Genomic DNA, 16,629 nt, shown 5'->3' with positions numbered 1-16,629 from the left:
AATGATTGCCCAGCCGCTTCTTAACCACCTAAACATGCATTACGTTCAATTTATGCCTTCTAATGACTGTTGACTCAAAGTTCGCTTTCAAATTTCTTGATTAATCGTCATTTCTTCCGTCTGGTGGACAATTGAAACTCGGTTTTAGTTAACAAAAGGGAGTGCATTTAATTTGGCGTGTTTCCAATGGGGATTTCGGGCAAAAGCGATAGAATACGCCCTGTAGATGCAGCGCATGTAAGTGTTAATTGCGTTTTTCATTAGTAATAGTGGTTTTTTATAGCAGCTAAACACCCGCACTCGAGTTTGTTAAAAAAATTTCACTGTGTGACTAGGGGGGCGAAAATATGTTTGATTTGCAGCAGTGGGCAAGTACACGTTTCCAATTTCCTTACCGAGCTTACCTTTTTTTCTTTAGCTGAATGAGTATGGCAAAAGTAGGCCTGGAACCTTCGCGGGCAGCGCCAACAGTTTGCTTACCAAACGGCGCAAACCAACCGACGTGTGCTTTTTCACGGTGTTCCTGCTGTTCTTCACCACTCTGGTACGTTTTTCTTTAAGTGTTTCTAGTGGATAATGTGTGTGGGCTTGCAGTGCTTTTTAATAGCTTACTGCGTCCACTATGGCGATATTGACAGGGTTATTCATGGATACGATAATTGCGGCTCAGTGTGCGGAAGCAAGCAAACCTCCAAGTCCTCCTCTAAGCAAATGGAGACTTGCTACAAGTCCATTGATAACACCCAGTTTGGAAGGTGCATGAGGCTTCAAATAGCTTGAGATTTTGGTGTTGATTGTGGTGGTTTTGAGTTTTAGCTACCACTTGATCCTCTACAGGCCGGAGCAAACGCGACTCTATGACAGGATTTGCACGAGAAACTGCAGCCTCTATCCAGGATAGTAAGTGAAGCAAAGTGACTGGGCAGAGGACTTGTTAAAGCCCGCAATTTTCAGCAACGAGTTCCTCAACAGATGCCTGCCATCCAGCAAGAAGACGCAGGCCTTCCAGGCTTTCTTCACTAAAGCTGGCATCAAGGACTTCTTCATGGTAAGCCCTCTATTTTACTTCTTCACTGCTCTGCATCAGGTTTTTCGTCAGGAAATTTGCGAAGATTTCAACGACTACTGGAAGGTGCTGATCTACATGGGCGCCATTTCCTTGGGTAAGCTCCACTTGCAGCTTCTTGACTCACTCCATTTTAGTAATATCTTTGATCTTGTTCCTGCTCTTTCCATTCCTGGCCGGGCTGCTGGTCTGGATTATCCTGATTGGAGTGTTTCTTGCCTGTCTGGGACTCAGCATTTATCTATGGTAAGCAGGATTGGCCACTCCACAGGATTAATCAGCCATAGACACTTTGAAGGGTTTCCTGGAAGGGGGTAAAGGAGCTGCAAAAAGAAGATATGGAAATCCGAAGCGAAGAAGTGTGGACCTGGTTGGGGTTGGCCATTGGGGCCACTTGCGCCACCGTGATTCTCACTCTGATAATTTGTGTAATGATCAAGAGGATCAAGCTGGTGATTCAGTTGTTTGAAGAAGCCGGCAAAGCTCTAGCGGCCATGCCGCTCCTTCTTTTTGAGCCCATTCTGGTAAGCATCCAGTAAGTTAAGATATGTCTACCAAAGAGCGTTCTTTATAGACATTCATGTGGATCATTGGCGTGTTGTCGCTTTGTGCTTATCTGTGTCTTTGGGTAAGCAGCTCTGGGCGCCTGAGAATGAAACGCCCCAACATCTACTACTACAAAAAGGATGGCTTGATGGAGGCCACAAAGGTGCTGAATGTCTTTGGCATGTTCTGGATGTGCCAGTTTGTGGTTGGGTGCCAGCACTTGGTTATTGCTGGCGCCGTTTCCAAGTGGTACTTTTCCAGGCAAGCAAACAAGCTATTAGTAATTTTTAAAAACATCAGGACTTATAGATAATCTTTGTCTCAAGCACCTTCCTTAGTGATGTTTTTTTGCGGAAATACAGCTTTTGACGTTTTACTTTTCACTCATTGAAATTCACTACTCTTCCATAAGATAAGAAAAGTTGGTACAGAAATTTTCTTAAGGCCTGATGTCCTTAAAGATTACCAAGTTGTCTTCAGGTAAAACATTTAAAAAAAATTGCAGGAACAAATCCCAATTATCCTCCCCAATTGCAAGGAGCTTCTATAATCTGGCGCGCTTCCACTTGGGATCTGTAGCCCTGGGGTCGTTTTGCCTGGCCACAGTGCAGATATTGCGACTGATCTTCACAGCAATGCAAAGGATGGTAACGTACCAAAGCAATTCGCATCTGGTCTGGCTTGCCAAGACATGTTTGTGCCTGTGCAACTGCTGCTTCTGGCTCTTAGATCGGGTTCTGAACGTGATCAGCAGGAACGCCTATATCTTAACAGGTAACGGAATGTCATAGGGTTGGAGGCTTGGAGGTTTAGCTGGAAATTTTAGCCATGTATGGGGACTCGTTTTGCCGGGCTGGCAAACAAGCTCTGGCCCATCTGACCGCTAACCCTCTTCGAGTGGCTGCCATCAATTCCGTTGGGGATTTTGTCCTGTTCTTGGCCAAGGTTCTGGTGGTGGCTTGCAGTGTGGCCATCGGCTCATACTTCCTTAAGGTAACAACATTTTCCGGCTTATTAAAGGCAACTGAAAAGCGGCTTTCAGCACAAAGACAACTTGCATCATTACTGGGTGCCTTTGGCCCTGATCGGGCTCTTCAGCTACTTTATAGCGCACTGTTTCATGACCGTATACGAGGTATGGGAAAGTGGCGGCTGGAAGCCTGCAGGTTTTATACGGGGGGCTTTTCCAGATGACCATCGACACGATTTTTATGTGCTTCTGTGAAGACTGCGAGTTAAACGACGGCGCTTCCAGGCCCTATTTTATGTCCAGGGGGCTGATGGAGTTTGTCGAGGACTCGAAAAACGCCTCAGGGTTTCACGCAGTTGACCCCCCCGTTCAGCCCGCTACAGCCAAAGAAGAGTCGACAACTTGAATGACACACCGCTAGTTTAACTTTCTAATTGCATATTTACAAAGCTGTGATGTTTGGAGCGCACCATTTTCACATATTGAACAAAGTCTGGAGTTTTACGAAGATCTCCCAACTTCCCGCCCGAGAGACCTACACACTAGTCTAGTTCTAGTCGGTTTCCACTTCCGAGCCACTGTCACTATCATCGTCTTCTTCCTCACTTTCACTCTCCGATTCCGATCCCAGCCACTCCATTTTAGAGGAATCGTCTTCGATTATGGTCTTCCACTCGTCCAGCTTTCTCACGTCTATGCTGTACAAGTCGCTGAAGGTCAGCTCCCGCTCCCCGTCCTCAAACATGCCTAGGAAAAGTATTTTTTCGTTAAAGTCTCTGATTATCAATTCCTCAGTGAGGAAAAACAAATACACCAAACACCCAAATAAAAAGATTTGCAGCTGTTCTCACCTCCATACAAATAGAGAATTCCCTGCTTAATAGCCAGACCGCAATTCATTCTGGGGCTCGGCTGGAATACCGTGGATTTTTCCGCCAAATTCTGGCCGCTTGACTGGACATTGCAGTGAACTTTTGGGGCCATCGTTACTTTGAAAACTCCATCGTCCGATACCACTATGGGCTGCTCTTGTTCGGCACCCGGTTCACTATCGCCGTTATCTGGAACTTCTATAAAACGCTCAATTAAACCGCTCGCCCAGCCAGAGGCCTAAATTTACCTTCTTCACTGCCATCCTCCTTGTTTCGTCGCCTTTTGGATTTCAAGTCCTTTTTGCCGGTCAACTCTAGTTGCCGCCAAGCCATTTTATCCAAGTCTAGTTGCAGGAAGTCGTTGAAGAAGTTGCCGCTTATGTCTTCTTCGTCTGCAACAAGCGTTCGAGTGAGTTTGAATCGATTGGTGGCATCTGAAACATACCTTTTTCGATGTCAAAGACGCCCCCATAGAAGTAGGCTGACTGGCCGTTGATTGCTGTGACTACAGGCATGCTGCATCTGGGGGAAAAGTGCTGACTGCCCAGCTTCACTTGTTGCCATTTGTATTTGGTGTTAGTCGCATCGTGTTCTGAAAAACAGTTTTTTAGATTCGCTGATAAAAGCTAGGGAAAGAAACTCACTGTCCAGACCCAGAACGAAAGCATCAGTGTAGACGTGGCCTTTATCCACATCCTTCTTCACCTTCTCCTTGCTGTAGCCGCCGTAGATCAGCACTCTGCCATCCTGCAGAGGAACCATACAACAGCCCGATCTAAGCAGAGATAAAATGTAAGATTAATTTATAAACAATTTCGTTTCGCTTTTTTTGCGTACCAATTGGAAAATTAAAGTGAAGGTAGCAGGATATTATGGAGACCGATATTATGGCCATATAATTACGAATTTCAAAGATAATGAGTGCCTTGCCATGGGGATGCATTCACTCTAATGAATCTACTTAGCCAGAACGTTCACATAATTTGAGCCTTGAAGAAGACCCAATAAAGGTCGAAACGTCGGCAGATAATTGAATAGTGACGTTTCCATCATTGTCCCACACTTGCTACCTTCACTTTAATTAATTTATAAATTAGCTAAATGGTAAAGTTTCATCCAGACTTACCTTGGAGCTGGAGGGGTGCCAACCGGCACAATTTTCCTCCACTTGTAGGTCTCCAAGTCGAAACTGTGCACATCATTGAAGTACTTGTAGTCCATGCTGTTATCGTGATACCCCCCGAACACTAATAGCTGCTTCTTAATCAGAACCATCCTGTGGCCGCTTCGAGCACTGGGGCCTTCGGAGGCTGTGATTTTCTTCCACTGTTTATCAGAGATACTGTAAACCTGGAAAGTCGATTGACACGTTGATTCAAAAGCACCCCACAGTGTTAAACAGAGGCTTACCCAAAGGTCTCTGTAATGGTAAAACTGGGATTGAGAAGGACTGGCGAATTCCCCGCCAAAAACCCATAGTTGCCCTTTGTTGGCTGATGTGGCCACCATTTGATGTCCGCAGCGTGGCGGGGGACCCGCTGGAGCTTTAACCAAAGTCCACGTGTTGTTGGGGATGTTGTAGAAGAACAGCTCGCTGTAGACGGACGTCTGGAAGATTATGGGAATTATTAGTACTCAGAGATTGATAGAGGTGAGTGGAAATTACCGTTTGCCCATTGAAGTATTCCCCCCCATACAGAATCAACTGGTCCTTATCTGGGTGGCTGACAAAGCTGAAGTTCACCCGCCGACTCGGGGGCTCCACATGGCACTCAACAACTCGCAGCCTTTTCTTCTCCTCTTGCTCGATTTGAGCCAGAACGCTCTCGATGTCGTCCTAAAGAGGTTTTCATTAGAAACTACCCTCTAGAGAGGCATCAAGCTCAAACACTTACCTCGCCTAAGTCTTTGAGGGTTTTCTTCATTTTATTGCTCAGATTTTTCACGGTTTTTGCTTGAGTTTTCTCTGCCCCTTTTCCTTTCTTGGTTTTGTCCTTTTTGCCCATTTTCACCGATTATATTCTTCGAAAACTGATTGACCACAAACAACACGAGCAAGTATAACGCAAGTAGAACACAAAATATAGGACACAAATTAAACAGGGTTATGGTTTGTGTTTGTAATCTGGTACAGAGTGAAGCAAAAATCGATTGTCGTGCGCACATGACGTCACTGGTTAGCACTATGGTAACGTGAACAGCTGATCCCATTTAAAATGCATGTAACCTAGACAGATTTTCATTGAATTTAAAACGCAATAGTTCAAAAGTGGAAAGTTATATGAAGATATGGTTGGCAGTGTTGTATAGCTCAATGCTTTCAAAATCGCGTTTGGGACCTGATTTGGGCTTATTGTGGAAATTTTGTAGACAAACAACTGAGCATTATGCGTTTCGTAGTTGGAAAGTATACAGGAGATTGTTTGCTACTTTTAGGTGTCGGTTCAGAAATATAAAAATTGCGGTGTGCAGTTTACGGTTGCAATAGTAATACGAGAGCTAAATCTCTGGAAATTAAGTTTCATAGATTTCCAAAAGACAGTATTTTAGGCAAGCTCTGAGAGTGCTTGTTGTCGTGCAGACACAATTAATGTTGCCTCCGCCAGAACATGCTCTCAGCATTTCAAAAATGATGATTAGAGGAATTTGTATTTCGACCTTTTGGGGTACTTGCCAAAAACAAACGCTTTACTTTAATGCACATCTGGCAACTGTGCTAGTCTACAAATAAATAAATTGTTAATTTTCATTTTCAAGTTTAAAACCTGCTGCAAAGCATTTTGTAATTGTAACGAAGATTTACAAAAAAAATATTAAATGTGGCAAAGACTAAATAAGCTATATTTAATCACATTTAGCAGACAGGAAAAAATCACTACGCACAGTGACTTCCACTGACGTCACGCAAATCGACGCAATATCCTACGTTGTATTAATTGTATCATGGATCTGCGATGTGAGTTTGGAAAATGCGGTTTGTCGCTTCTGTTAGGCCTTAGAAAAAGTAGTCTCGAACTTCTACCTTTTGTACATAAGTAGCAGCAAAGTATTCACAGTACTTTTCCATAAAATATCAAAAGTTTGTACAGAAATTTTCTTAAGGTCTGATGCTCCACAGAACATCTCCCAGGGGGGATGCTAACCCTTTCCGAGGGGCGGCATCAATTTCATTGGGGATTTTGTCTTGTTCTTGGACAAAGTTCTGGACGTTCTGGTGGTGGCCACCTGCTCATAAGAGTCGACGGCTTGAATGACACCGCTAGTTTAATTTTCTAATTCTATATTTACAAAGCTGTTTTTTCACATATTAAACAAAGTCTGGAGTTTTAAGAAGTTCTCCCAACTTCCCGCACAAGAGACCCACACACTAGTCTAGTTCTAGTTGATTTCCATTTCCGAGCCACTGTCACTATCATCGTCTTCTTCCTCACTTTCACTCTCCGATTCCGATACCAACCATTCCATTTTGAAGGCATCGTCTTCGATTATGGTCTTCCACTCGTCCAGCTTTCTCACGTCTATGCTGTACAAGTCACTGAAGGTCAGCTCCCGCTCCCCATCCTCAAACATGCCTAGGAAAAGGATTTTTTCGTTAAAGTCTCTGATTACCAATTCCTCAGTGAGGAAATACAAAGACACCAAACACCCAAATGAAAGGATTTGCAGCTGTTCTCACCTCCATACAAATAGAGAATTCCCTGTTTAATAGCCAGCCCGCAATTAATTCTGGGGCTCGGCTGGAATACCGCGGATTTTTCCGCCAAGTTCTGGCCGGTTGACTGGACATTACAGTGAACTTTTGGGGCCATCGTCACTTTGAAAACTCCACTGTCCGATACCACTATGGGCTGCTCTTGTTCGGCACTCGGTTCACTATCGCCGTTATCTGGAACTACTATAAAACGCTCAATTAAACCGCTCGTTCCGTCAGAGGCCTAAATTTACCTTCTTCACTGTCATCCTCCTTGTTTCGTCTTCTTTTGGATTTCAAGTCCTTTTTGCTGGCCAACTCCAGTTGCGTCCAGGCCATTTTATCCAAGTCTAGTTGCAGGAAGTCGTTGAAGAAGTTGCCGCTTATGACTTCTTCGTCTGCAACAAGCGTTTGAGTGAGTTTGACTCGATTGGTGGCATCCGAAACGTACCTTTTTCGATGTCAAAGACGCCCCCATAGAAGTAGGCTGACTGGCCGTTGATTGCTGTGACTACAGGCATGCTGCATCTGGGGGAAAAGTGCTGACTGCCCAGCTTCACTTGTTGCCACTGGTATTTGGTTTTAGTCGCATCGTGTTCTGAAAAACAGTTTTTTAGATTCGCTGATAAGAGGTAGGGAAAGAAACTCACTGTCCAGCCTCAGAACGAAAGCATCAGTGTAAACGTGGCCTTTATCCACATCCTTCTTCACCTTCTGCTTGCTGTAGCCGCCGTAGATCAGCACGCTGCCATCCTGCAGAGGAACCATACAACAGCCCGATCTAAGCAGAGATTAATTGTTAAATTAATTTATTAATTAGCGAAATGGTAAAGTTTCATCCAGACTTACCTTGGAGCTGGAGGGGTGCCAACCGGCACAATTTTCCTCCACTTATAGGTCTCCAGGTCGAAACTGTGCACATCATTGAAGTACTTGTAGTCCATGCTGTTATCATGATATCCCCCGAACACTAATAGCTGTTTCTTAACCAGAACCATCCTGTGGCCGCTTCGAGCACTGGGGCCTTCGGGGGCTGTGATTTTCTTCCACTGTTTATCAGAGATACTGTAAACCTGAAAAGTTGATTCACACGTTGATTCAAAAGCACCTCACAGTGTTAAACAGACGCTTACCCAAAGGTCTCTGTAATGGTAAAACTGGGATTGAGAAGGACTGGCGAATTCCCCGCCAAAGACCCATAGTTGCCCTTTCTTGGCTGATGAGGCCACCATTTGATGTCCGCAGCGTGGCGGAGGACCAGCTGGGGCTTTAACCAAAGTCCACTTGTTGTTAGGGATGTTGTAGAAGAACAGCTCGTTGTAGACGGACGTCTGGAAAATTATGGGAATTTTTAGTAGACTCAGAGATTGATAGATGTGAGTGAAAATTACCGTTTGCCCATTGAAGTATTCCCCTCCATACAGAATCAACTGGTCCTTATCCGGATGGCTGACAAAGCTGAAGTTCACCCGCCGACTCGGGGGCTCCACATGGCACTCAACAACTCGCAGCCTTTTCTTCTCCTCTTGCTCGATTTGGGCCAGAACGCTCTAGATGTCGTCCTAAAGAGGTTTTCATTCGAAACTACCCTCTAGAGAGGCATCAAGCTCAAACACTTACCTCGCCTAAGTCTTTGAGAGTTTTCTTAATTTTTTTGCACAGATTTTTCACGGTTTTCGCCTGGGTTTTCTGTACCCCTTTTCCTTTMTTGGTTTTGTCCTTTGTGCCTATTTTCATCGTGTATATTCTTCGAAAACTGATTTACTACAAAACAACACAAACAAGTAGAACGCGAGAACACAGATTAAACAGGGTTATGGTTTGAAAGCCGGTAAAGATTGAAGAAGATCTCATAGATAAAGACTGATCTGAAAGGAAGATCTGCCATGTGARTTTGGAAAATGCCGTTTGTCGCTGCTGATGGGCGGAACAAGAAGTGCTCTCAACCTTCCACCACTTGTACATAGATGTAGCTGCGCAGTATTATGCAAATTAAATTAATGTTATTTTGAATTGTTTAATTGAATTAACTTTTCCGGAGTCTACACAACATGTCAAGATGTAGAAGTCCAAAGTATTCCTAAATGTAACAAGAGTCATCCAAGAGCTCGTGTGAAAATCAATAAGTTTTCAGGTTCGCCTTTCTCTCAAAATTCGAATCTTCCAAACTAAAGCGAGTATCAAATTGAAAGTTTCACCAGCTTTGAAAAACAATGGACTCTATACTGACAAAAGATGCTGATAAGTTTCATCAAAATCGAATTTGAATTTGCAGTTTTTAGTGTGTTTTCTTTTTCGGTATTCTCCTGTTGGCAACTCTTATCTAACCTTAAACTATAACTTGCCTCGTTTTCTTCTCTCGGAGTTTGGAGTGTCATTCATAGATAAATATAGATCATACTCGTCTTTATCTATGATCATAGATTCATTTGTGGTGCCCTGTTTTTATTTAGAATCGGCCTTGTTAGCAGAGACTTTTTAGTTAAAAAATGCCTAGACAATCCCGTAAACGCAAAATCCTCCAATCGAGCGACCAGATCGAATCAGCACCCCGTGAAAAAATCCGGATCAACAAAACCGGGCTGTTGGGCAATGGGGGCTCCGTTGACCTGTTTGCCAACCCGGCCGTTTTTTTGGGGCATTTTGACGCACCTGGCCCTGCAAATCCGGACTCCGGGATCGACAGCGGCTCGGCCGAAGACAGCGATGGGCAGGAGCAGAAGAAGCCAGCATGGTTCGATGAAGATGATCAGGGCATCGAGGTGGGCGAAGCCCTAGCAGTACAGGGACGCCGCTTGCCTGCCGGTGGAATAAACGACAGCAGGAACAAATACTCGCAGTTGCTGGAGCACAAATTTGAAGCCATTGCCGGCACACCAACATGGGCCCGCCTGGGCAAAGCCAAAGCAGAAGTTTCAGATTCAGAGGATGAGGATGATGAGATATTTCACACTGTGGGTTTTATTAATAAAACGCGAAGGACGACATTGCCCGCAGGCTCGTTGGAGTTCAAGCAAGTCAAGGATTTAAACTGTGAAACTTACACGGAAGGGCCCTTCATCAATTCAGTGGAGTTCCATCCCACTTCGAGTGTGGGCTTAGTGGCAGGCAACAAGGGGGTTGCGACCTTGTTTGCAGTTGATGGTAAGAAGAACAACAAGCTGCACAGTGTGGCCTTTGAAGGGTTCCCCATCATGTGCGCCAAGTTTGTGAAGAATGGGGAAGAGGCTATCTTGGGCTCCAATAGAAAACACATATTCGTCTACGATCTGATAGAGGCCAGATCTGTACGCTACAATCTGCCCTCTGGGATGACTCAGTGCAAGAAATTCACAGTTTCCCCGGATTCCAAATACTTTGCGGTGGCAGGCAAATGGGGCGACGTCCATTTACTATCCGCCGCCTCCAAAGAGAAAATTATCACCTTAAAACAAGACTCCGAGGTTACAGCGCTGGAGTTCAACTCCACAGGAAGCATGCTGTTTGCCCACTCAGATACCTCAGAAGTTACCATCTTCGACATCAATATGAGGCGCGTGAAACACAAGTTTAGCGACGAAGGCTGCTTGCAAGGATCGGCTGTAGCTGCCGCCTCCTCCAACCAATTCCTAGCCTGTGGATCTGCCCAGGGCGTCGTCAATCTCTATGGAATGGAAGATGTGCTGCAGAGCAATCTTCCTAAACCCAGGAGGAGCATCTTCAACCTCACCACTTCTATTTCAGGCCTGAAGTTCAACTCTTCCAGTGAAATCCTAGCACTCACTTCCACGGATATTAAAAACTCCGCCAAGCTGTTCCATGTGGCCAGCGGCACGGTTTTTAAGAACTTCCCAGCTTTTCAGAGCAAACTGGGCCATTTGAACTGTATTAATTTCACGCCAGGAAGCGGCTTTTTAGCTCTGGGCAACCGGCAGTCTGTAGTTTCTCTGTTTAGGCTTAAGCACTTCAAAAACTACTGAGTTAGTTTAAACTAGGGTTGTTAATTAGTTAAAGAAACATTATTTTCTATGACTTTTTTTGTATGTAAATATTGACTGTGTAAGAATAAATGATGCAAAAAATGCATGCGTTTTTCATTAAAAACGTTGTTTAATCGAATTAATTATTCCATTATTGCAAAGAGACACGGTAGGGAAAATACAATAATAAATTAATTTACTGACTGCTGTATGCCCCACACTATAACCGTCTCTATCCCTGCAAGCTAGACAAGGCCGGGTTGCACAGCCTACCAGTCAAGTGAGGTTAAAATCAAAGTCAACCAAACACCCGGAGGAAGTGTAAATGTAAATATTAGGCAAAACAATGAGTTTACTGCTAGACCCCTTGGTGAAGAAGACCTACGATGACTGCAAATACACCGTCAAGGTCTGGGAGCATAAATTTACGAAAAAACACAAAAGAATCCCATGCAAAGTAAGTAGCTCACAACTCGCGCTTATTTAGTCGAAAACCCCTCAATCCCTAGCTGGACATCAGGGAAGCGCCCACCCCAGTAAGAGATGCATATCGCAGATACTTCAAGCTGAAATCGGCTGCTTTGGAGGAGTCCTTCATGGACGTGGAGGGCTTGGAGGACGAAGACGAGCCAAATGAGGCCCCCAAAGAAACCTCAGAATCAGAGCCCATCTCACAGCTGCAGCTATCCAATGAGAATTTCACCGAAGTGGTATCAGAGGATTCGAAAGGTGGCCACGATGACATTTGGGGCAGCCACTTAAACAAGAAAAAGTCGCCCTTAAAGACCCAAGGTGATGCTGCGGAAAAGGGCCCCTCAAAGCCAGTGCTCAACATAAGCAAAAAGCTGTTCTGTGGCTCGAAGTTCACCAAAACCAAACGAAACCCTCGCAAGTCGTTATCGCAAAAAAAAACAACAGAATCTAGTTCGGAGGGCAGTTCACTGGGCACCTTCAAATCTGAGGACGCCTTTCAAAGCCTTTTGCGGGAAGAGTTCCCAACGTCATCTTCCAACTTCCAAGTAGCAGAGCCGGTTACTCAAATATTCTCCCAACCGCTGCCTGTGAGTATTGTGGACAGTGTGTTGGAGCAAAGAGAGAGGCCCACTTTGAGGAAAGTGAATACCGGATGGCTGCAGCGAGTCACTCAACAAGCAGGAGTTTCACTGAAAAACCCCGAATTGCCGCAGAGCTTTTCCAGACTGGTAAACTCCCCCAAGCCAGCGCTAAACACACAACTTGACTACGATAGTGATGAAATAATCGGAGAGTCAGATGTGGAGGACGTGGAGAGCTACGGGCGGGTGAACCATGTGGCCAAGAAAGCCCGACTTAGTTTCTACCAAAAGTTCAGCAACAGCCCACAAAACACCACAAAAAAGGAAATTCCCTTGCAGAAAGCCCTTGCCATCACTGACCTTAAGGTCCACGTAAAAGAAAACATTACAAATAATGTACCTAGCGAGCAAACTAGCATCACAAAAGAATCTGTTAGCGGCACTGATCAGAAGGAGGTAAATCTGGCGCCGATCAAGGCCGCTAGGAAAAAGGTCCGAGAATTGTCTGGCAAAAAACCTTTGAAAAAAACAGTCCCCATTCGGGGAACACCAAGTGTGCGAAGGTCTGCAAGAGAGACCCGAGTGAAAGCCAGCTTCCAAGAACTGTCCAGCGGCGAAGAAGATCCGTTCGCCTCGGACAATAACAGCGATGACCCAGAATTCGTCATTGAAAGCGACAGTATGAAGAACAAGTTCCGTGCGATAACTTTGGAGGATGTTGAGCAGCAAGCCGAAAAAGCCAAATCGAAGATCAGAAAAACTCGACCGGTCAAGCCGAAACGGGAGCGAAAATCCAAAGACTCCCTGCCTGAGCAGTCGGATGTTGAAGAAAACACCCAATACGAACTGGAGTACAATGTGAAGCCGCGAATTGTTGCCTCTAGGTTTGGAAGCATCAAAAACGTGCTGGAAAGCAGGCTAAGTAAGGAAACGAGCAAGCGTCCTGAGCAGGAGGAGAAGCCGGACAAAAACGCGGCCAAGGAGAAGTTGGAGAAGAGAATCGCAGCGGGTAGTTTGAATGAGAACTTCGTCAGAATCAACATCCAGAAAAAAGTGTTCGTCCGAGGGAAAAAGGGCCAAAACTTTGCCAAATACAAGAAGGCGATGTGGAGGAGCAAGAAAAAGGCCCTGTATGGGCCCGACATGGATATGGGGGGCTGCGATGGGGGCAAACTGATGTGCTTCAACTGCGGTCAAGAGGGCCATTTTGCTCAACGCTGTAAAGCTGATAAAGGTATGGTCTTTGCAATGTATATTGACAATTAATATTGTGCCAATACACAGTTTTTCTCCGTCCCAGATGGGGGTTTATTGCCTTTGACTGGCGACGACGAAGAATGCACCATTCCTTCTCTGGAGGAGGCCTCCAGAATGGCGGCTGAAAGCAACTTGAATATCCGAAAATCCAAACTGCAATCAATCAACAAAAACGCCGAAAAAACCGTCGCCTCGAATAGCGACAATTCTTCGGAAGACGAGGAATGGTTGGACGATGGGTTAGACCAAGACGTGCTTCTGGAAGAAATTGCGCGGCTGGAGGAGCACGTGAAGAAGCTGGATGTTCAACAGTACATGGATAATGTTAAGGTGGTTGAGCCCTACTACACCTTGCAAGAAGATGGACGCGTTATCGGTGAGGTTCAGAAGAAGTGAAAGTTGCAATTTGCTAAACAAAGCTGTTTGTTGGTGTGTCTAGCTTCGCCCCCAGAAGTTTTCCGAGCTCTGGAAATGTTCGGGCATACATCCTTCCGAGCAGGGCAAGAAACCGCCATCATGCGCATTCTTTCGGGCAAATCCACTCTGGTCACCCTCAGCACCGGGTCCGGAAAGAGTCTCTGCTACCAATTGCCCGCCTATCTGTACTCCCAACGAGAGCCTTGCATCTCCTTGGTCATTTCCCCTTTGGTTTCACTCATGGAAGACCAAGTGACTGGTCAGTGTTGGCACGGCCGCCAGGCCTCAATTTCTTCAATTTTATTTCCTTTGAAGGCATCCCAAAATTCCTGAAAGCCGCCTGTTTACACACCAACCAGACCAAGACCCAAAGGCAGAAGATCATGGAGGCGATTTGCGCGGGGGATCTAAATGTGCTGCTGATCTCTCCAGAGGCGATTGTGGCGGGAGAGAAACGAACAGGTAGGGGGCGACTTATCTCCTACTCTAATGAGATGAAGTGTTGCCGGCATTAACCGTTGGCTTGATTGGCGGTGTTTTCCAGGTTTTGGCTCGCTGTTCCGCAAGTTGCCCCCAATAGCGTTCGCCTGCATAGACGAGGCCCACTGCGTCTCTCAATGGTCGCACAATTTCCGGCCTAGCTACCTCATGATATGCCACGTGCTGAAAGAGAGCTTAGGAGTGCGCACTATTCTCGGGCTGACTGCCACCGCCACCCGAGCCACCTGCGAAAGCATCGTGAAGTCCCTGGAAATACCTGATGGGCTTCAAGGTCTGTTATTCTTATTACCGGATTATCGAATGTCCTAGATATTTTAAAGAGTTCTTTCAGGAATAATCAGCGACGTCCCGTTGCCGGATAACCTGCACCTGACTGTGTCCAAAGACCCTGGACGAGAGCGGGCGTTGCTGAGTCTCCTGCTCTCCGAACGGTTTAAGAAGTGCCAGAGCATTATCGTGTACTGCACGCGGAGGGAGGAGTGCGAGCGAATCGCCGGCTTTTTGCGGACGAGCCTCAAAGGCGAAACAGTGGTGGAAAGCAGCAAGAAGCGCAAAAGACTCAACCTGCAAGCCGAGCCCTACCACGCCGGGCTCTCCGCCTCGAGGCGGAGAACCGTCCAGAACGCCTTCATGAGCGGGGAGTTGAAGGTGGTTGTGGCCACTGTGGCCTTTGGAATGGGCATCAACAAGGCCGATATTCGAGCAGTGGTGCATTTCAACATGCCCCACAGCTTCGAGAACTACGTGCAAGAAGTGGGAAGAGCCGGCAGAGATGGACTGCCAGCCCACTGCCACGTTTTCCTTGACTCACTAGGACGCGACGAGTGTGAGCTGCGCCGCCACATTCACGCCAACTCCATCGACCGACATGTGATCCGAAAACTCCTGCAAAGAATCTTCCTGCCGTGCGCTTGTAAGGGCACCTGCCCCAAGCACGAGGTGGCCTTTAGCGTGGAGGCTACCGTCAGGGCGTTGGACATACCGGAGGAAAACATCTCCACTCTCCTCTGCTACTTGGAGCTGCACGAGAACAAGTACATCGAGCTGCTAAATCCGGCCTACACCACTTGCAAGGTGATCTCCTACGGGGGGCCTTTGCAGATCCGCAAGGCTGCCAAAGAGTGCCCGCCTCTTGCCATGGCCTTGGCGCTGCATCCTCCCAAAGAGCTGGAGGATCACATTGTGGAGTTTCCTGTGGTGGACGTGGCAAGCGCCATGGGCTGGGAGAGTGGCATTTGCAAGCACCAGCTGAAAAACCTTGAGTGGACTTCAGGTGACGCTCCAGCTGCTGGTTTAAGCGCCAAGTTTAAACATGGTTCATTTCAGTGAACAATCAGCCAAAACGCTCCAGTTTGACGGTGCAGTTCAGCAACTTGGGGTTCCGGATGCTGGCGCCAGGAAATCTTTCAGACGAGCAGCTGGACGAGGCGCTAGACAATCTGCATGGATTGGTTTTGAGGCAGGAAAGCAAAGCGTTGAGGCAACTGCACGCCGTCCACAAACTACTGGCCGAAGTGGCTGAGAGAAGCTACAAGACATGCATCACCGTTAGTGAGGAAAAGTCGCCTCTGAAGGAGAAAATTCGGGAGTATTTCAACTCTGCAGATCCACTAGAACACATTGGTAGGCCCTTGGAGCTCGGTGGGTGATTAGTTGAACTGTTTTCGATTTTTTTGATGCAGAAATCAAGCCTCTGGAGACCAATGAAGAACAGCTGGTGAACGATGTGCGAACAATGATCAACATGTACCGCGACAATCAGTTTACCGGCAGAGCCCTGGCGAGGATTTTTCACGGGATTCAGAGCCCCAACTATCCGGCGGTTGTTTGGGGCCGTTGCAAGTTCTGGAGGAGCCATATTAACGAGGACTTTCACGAGATTTGCCGCATTGCCACCAGGGAAATTATTCGCTGTCGTTAAATTGAGATTAGCAGATTTTACATATATTGTTTTAAATAAAAACCACTAATTTTTATATCGGTTTTTCTAAATGTTTATATCTTTTTTCTGCCTGTGTACTTCAAGTGTCCTCAAGAGTCACCATTTTTTAAAGAGCTTTGTTGGACTATATTTCGACATGAACGAATCGAAGTATAGCTTCGTCTCTTTTCAGGGGCTTAAAGTTCAGAAACGTTATATTTCCAAAACAAACCGAGTGAAAATATCGCACCTCTAATGACATTTTCGAAAAGAAAATATCGGAATAATCTATATAACTTTTTCGAAAGAGCGTCGTTTTCTTATAAAGCGTTAATTTCCCAGACAGAACGCGTCACGACGCAAAAGTTAGCATA

At 46.0% G+C, this 16,629-nt stretch overlaps 5 protein-coding genes across 6 annotated transcripts; 3 read left to right on the top strand and 2 right to left on the bottom strand.

The window, feature by feature from the left end:
• The first annotated feature begins 81 nt into the window (after window positions 1-81).
• On the top strand, window positions 82-3,073 carry LOC109534317 (choline transporter-like protein 1). 2 transcript variants are annotated; one of them, XM_019899935.2, is made up of 13 exons: window positions 82-237; window positions 419-544; window positions 595-755; window positions 817-900; window positions 955-1,048; window positions 1,100-1,163; window positions 1,204-1,312; window positions 1,365-1,590; window positions 1,641-1,873; window positions 2,118-2,386; window positions 2,439-2,605; window positions 2,655-2,747; window positions 2,803-3,073. In XM_019899935.2, exons 1-13 carry the CDS (start codon window positions 187-189, stop codon window positions 2,986-2,988), a joined length of 1,863 nt encoding a protein of 620 aa, XP_019755494.2. In that variant the 5' UTR covers window positions 82-186; the 3' UTR covers window positions 2,989-3,073. The 2 variants fall into 2 exon arrangements, with proteins under 2 accessions (XP_019755494.2, XP_048525054.1); XM_048669097.1 differs by having other exon boundaries at window positions 82-368.
• Window positions 3,000-5,572, bottom strand: LOC109534319 (kelch domain-containing protein 4). Its single transcript, XM_048669101.1, has 9 exons — window positions 5,350-5,572; window positions 5,121-5,291; window positions 4,865-5,062; window positions 4,581-4,804; window positions 4,099-4,229; window positions 3,900-4,046; window positions 3,703-3,846; window positions 3,434-3,652; window positions 3,000-3,329 (listed from the first exon to the last, which is right to left on the bottom strand). The coding sequence occupies exons 1-9, from the start codon at window positions 5,458-5,460 to the stop codon at window positions 3,136-3,138; spliced, it is 1,539 nt and encodes a 512-aa protein (XP_048525058.1). The 5' UTR covers window positions 5,461-5,572; the 3' UTR covers window positions 3,000-3,135.
• A 1,145-nt stretch (window positions 5,573-6,717) lies between these two features.
• On the bottom strand, window positions 6,718-9,082 carry LOC109534320 (kelch domain-containing protein 4). Its single transcript, XM_048669100.1, is given in 9 exon segments — window positions 6,718-7,026; window positions 7,131-7,349; window positions 7,400-7,543; window positions 7,597-7,743; window positions 7,796-7,926; window positions 7,995-8,218; window positions 8,279-8,476; window positions 8,537-8,707; window positions 8,766-9,082. Coding segments are annotated over 9 exon segments (1,545 nt in total). The 5' UTR covers window positions 8,883-9,082; the 3' UTR covers window positions 6,718-6,832.
• A 389-nt stretch (window positions 9,083-9,471) lies between these two features.
• LOC109534318 (U3 small nucleolar RNA-associated protein 18 homolog) lies at window positions 9,472-11,208 on the top strand. Its single transcript, XM_019899936.2, has one exon. It carries the CDS (start codon window positions 9,635-9,637, stop codon window positions 11,102-11,104), a length of 1,470 nt encoding a protein of 489 aa, XP_019755495.2. The 5' UTR covers window positions 9,472-9,634; the 3' UTR covers window positions 11,105-11,208.
• Window positions 11,209-11,289: 81 nt separating this feature from the next.
• Window positions 11,290-16,310, top strand: LOC109534315 (ATP-dependent DNA helicase Q4). The gene is made up of 9 exons (XM_019899933.2): window positions 11,290-11,561; window positions 11,614-13,393; window positions 13,460-13,792; window positions 13,856-14,092; window positions 14,149-14,295; window positions 14,378-14,605; window positions 14,666-15,607; window positions 15,661-15,957; window positions 16,017-16,310. Exons 1-9 carry the CDS (start codon window positions 11,451-11,453, stop codon window positions 16,253-16,255), a joined length of 4,314 nt encoding a protein of 1,437 aa, XP_019755492.2. The 5' UTR covers window positions 11,290-11,450; the 3' UTR covers window positions 16,256-16,310.
• The last annotated feature ends 319 nt before the right edge of the window (window positions 16,311-16,629 follow it).

The sequence above is a fragment of the Dendroctonus ponderosae genome, unplaced genomic scaffold (assembly GCF_020466585.1).
Source record: "Dendroctonus ponderosae isolate FM_Combo_2020 unplaced genomic scaffold, Dpon_F_20191213v2 Dpon_F_20191213_8, whole genome shotgun sequence".
Classification (NCBI taxonomy): domain Eukaryota; kingdom Metazoa; phylum Arthropoda; class Insecta; order Coleoptera; family Curculionidae; genus Dendroctonus; species Dendroctonus ponderosae.
This window is presented reverse-complemented; position numbering and strand designations above follow the sequence as displayed.

Excerpts from the sequence above, each read along its gene's own strand:
- LOC109534315 (XM_019899933.2), top strand. The coding sequence starts at position 11,451 with ATGAGTTTACTGCTAGACCCCTTGGTGAAGAAGACCTACGATGACTGC. Across the intron at positions 13,394-13,459 it reads ACGCTGTAAAGCTGATAAAG|ATGGGGGTTTATTGCCTTTG; the intron begins GTATGGTCTTTG and ends TCTCCGTCCCAG. Across the intron at positions 13,793-13,855 it reads AGAAGATGGACGCGTTATCG|CTTCGCCCCCAGAAGTTTTC; the intron begins GTGAGGTTCAGA and ends TGGTGTGTCTAG.
- LOC109534319 (XM_048669101.1), bottom strand. The coding sequence starts at position 5,460 with ATGGGCAAAAAGGACAAAACCAAGAAAGGAAAAGGGGCAGAGAAAACT. Across the intron at positions 4,230-4,580 it reads GGCACCCCTCCAGCTCCAAG|ATCGGGCTGTTGTATGGTTC; the intron begins GTAAGTCTGGAT and ends ATCTCTGCTTAG. Across the intron at positions 3,847-3,899 it reads CGTCTTTGACATCGAAAAAG|ACGAAGAAGACATAAGCGGC; the intron begins GTATGTTTCAGA and ends CGCTTGTTGCAG.
- LOC109534318 (XM_019899936.2), top strand. The coding sequence starts at position 9,635 with ATGCCTAGACAATCCCGTAAACGCAAAATCCTCCAATCGAGCGACCAG.
- LOC109534317 (XM_019899935.2), top strand. The coding sequence starts at position 187 with ATGGGGATTTCGGGCAAAAGCGATAGAATACGCCCTGTAGATGCAGCG. Across the intron at positions 1,164-1,203 it reads CATGGGCGCCATTTCCTTGG|TAATATCTTTGATCTTGTTC; the intron begins GTAAGCTCCACT and ends ACTCCATTTTAG. Across the intron at positions 1,874-2,117 it reads TCCAAGTGGTACTTTTCCAG|GAACAAATCCCAATTATCCT; the intron begins GCAAGCAAACAA and ends AAAAAATTGCAG.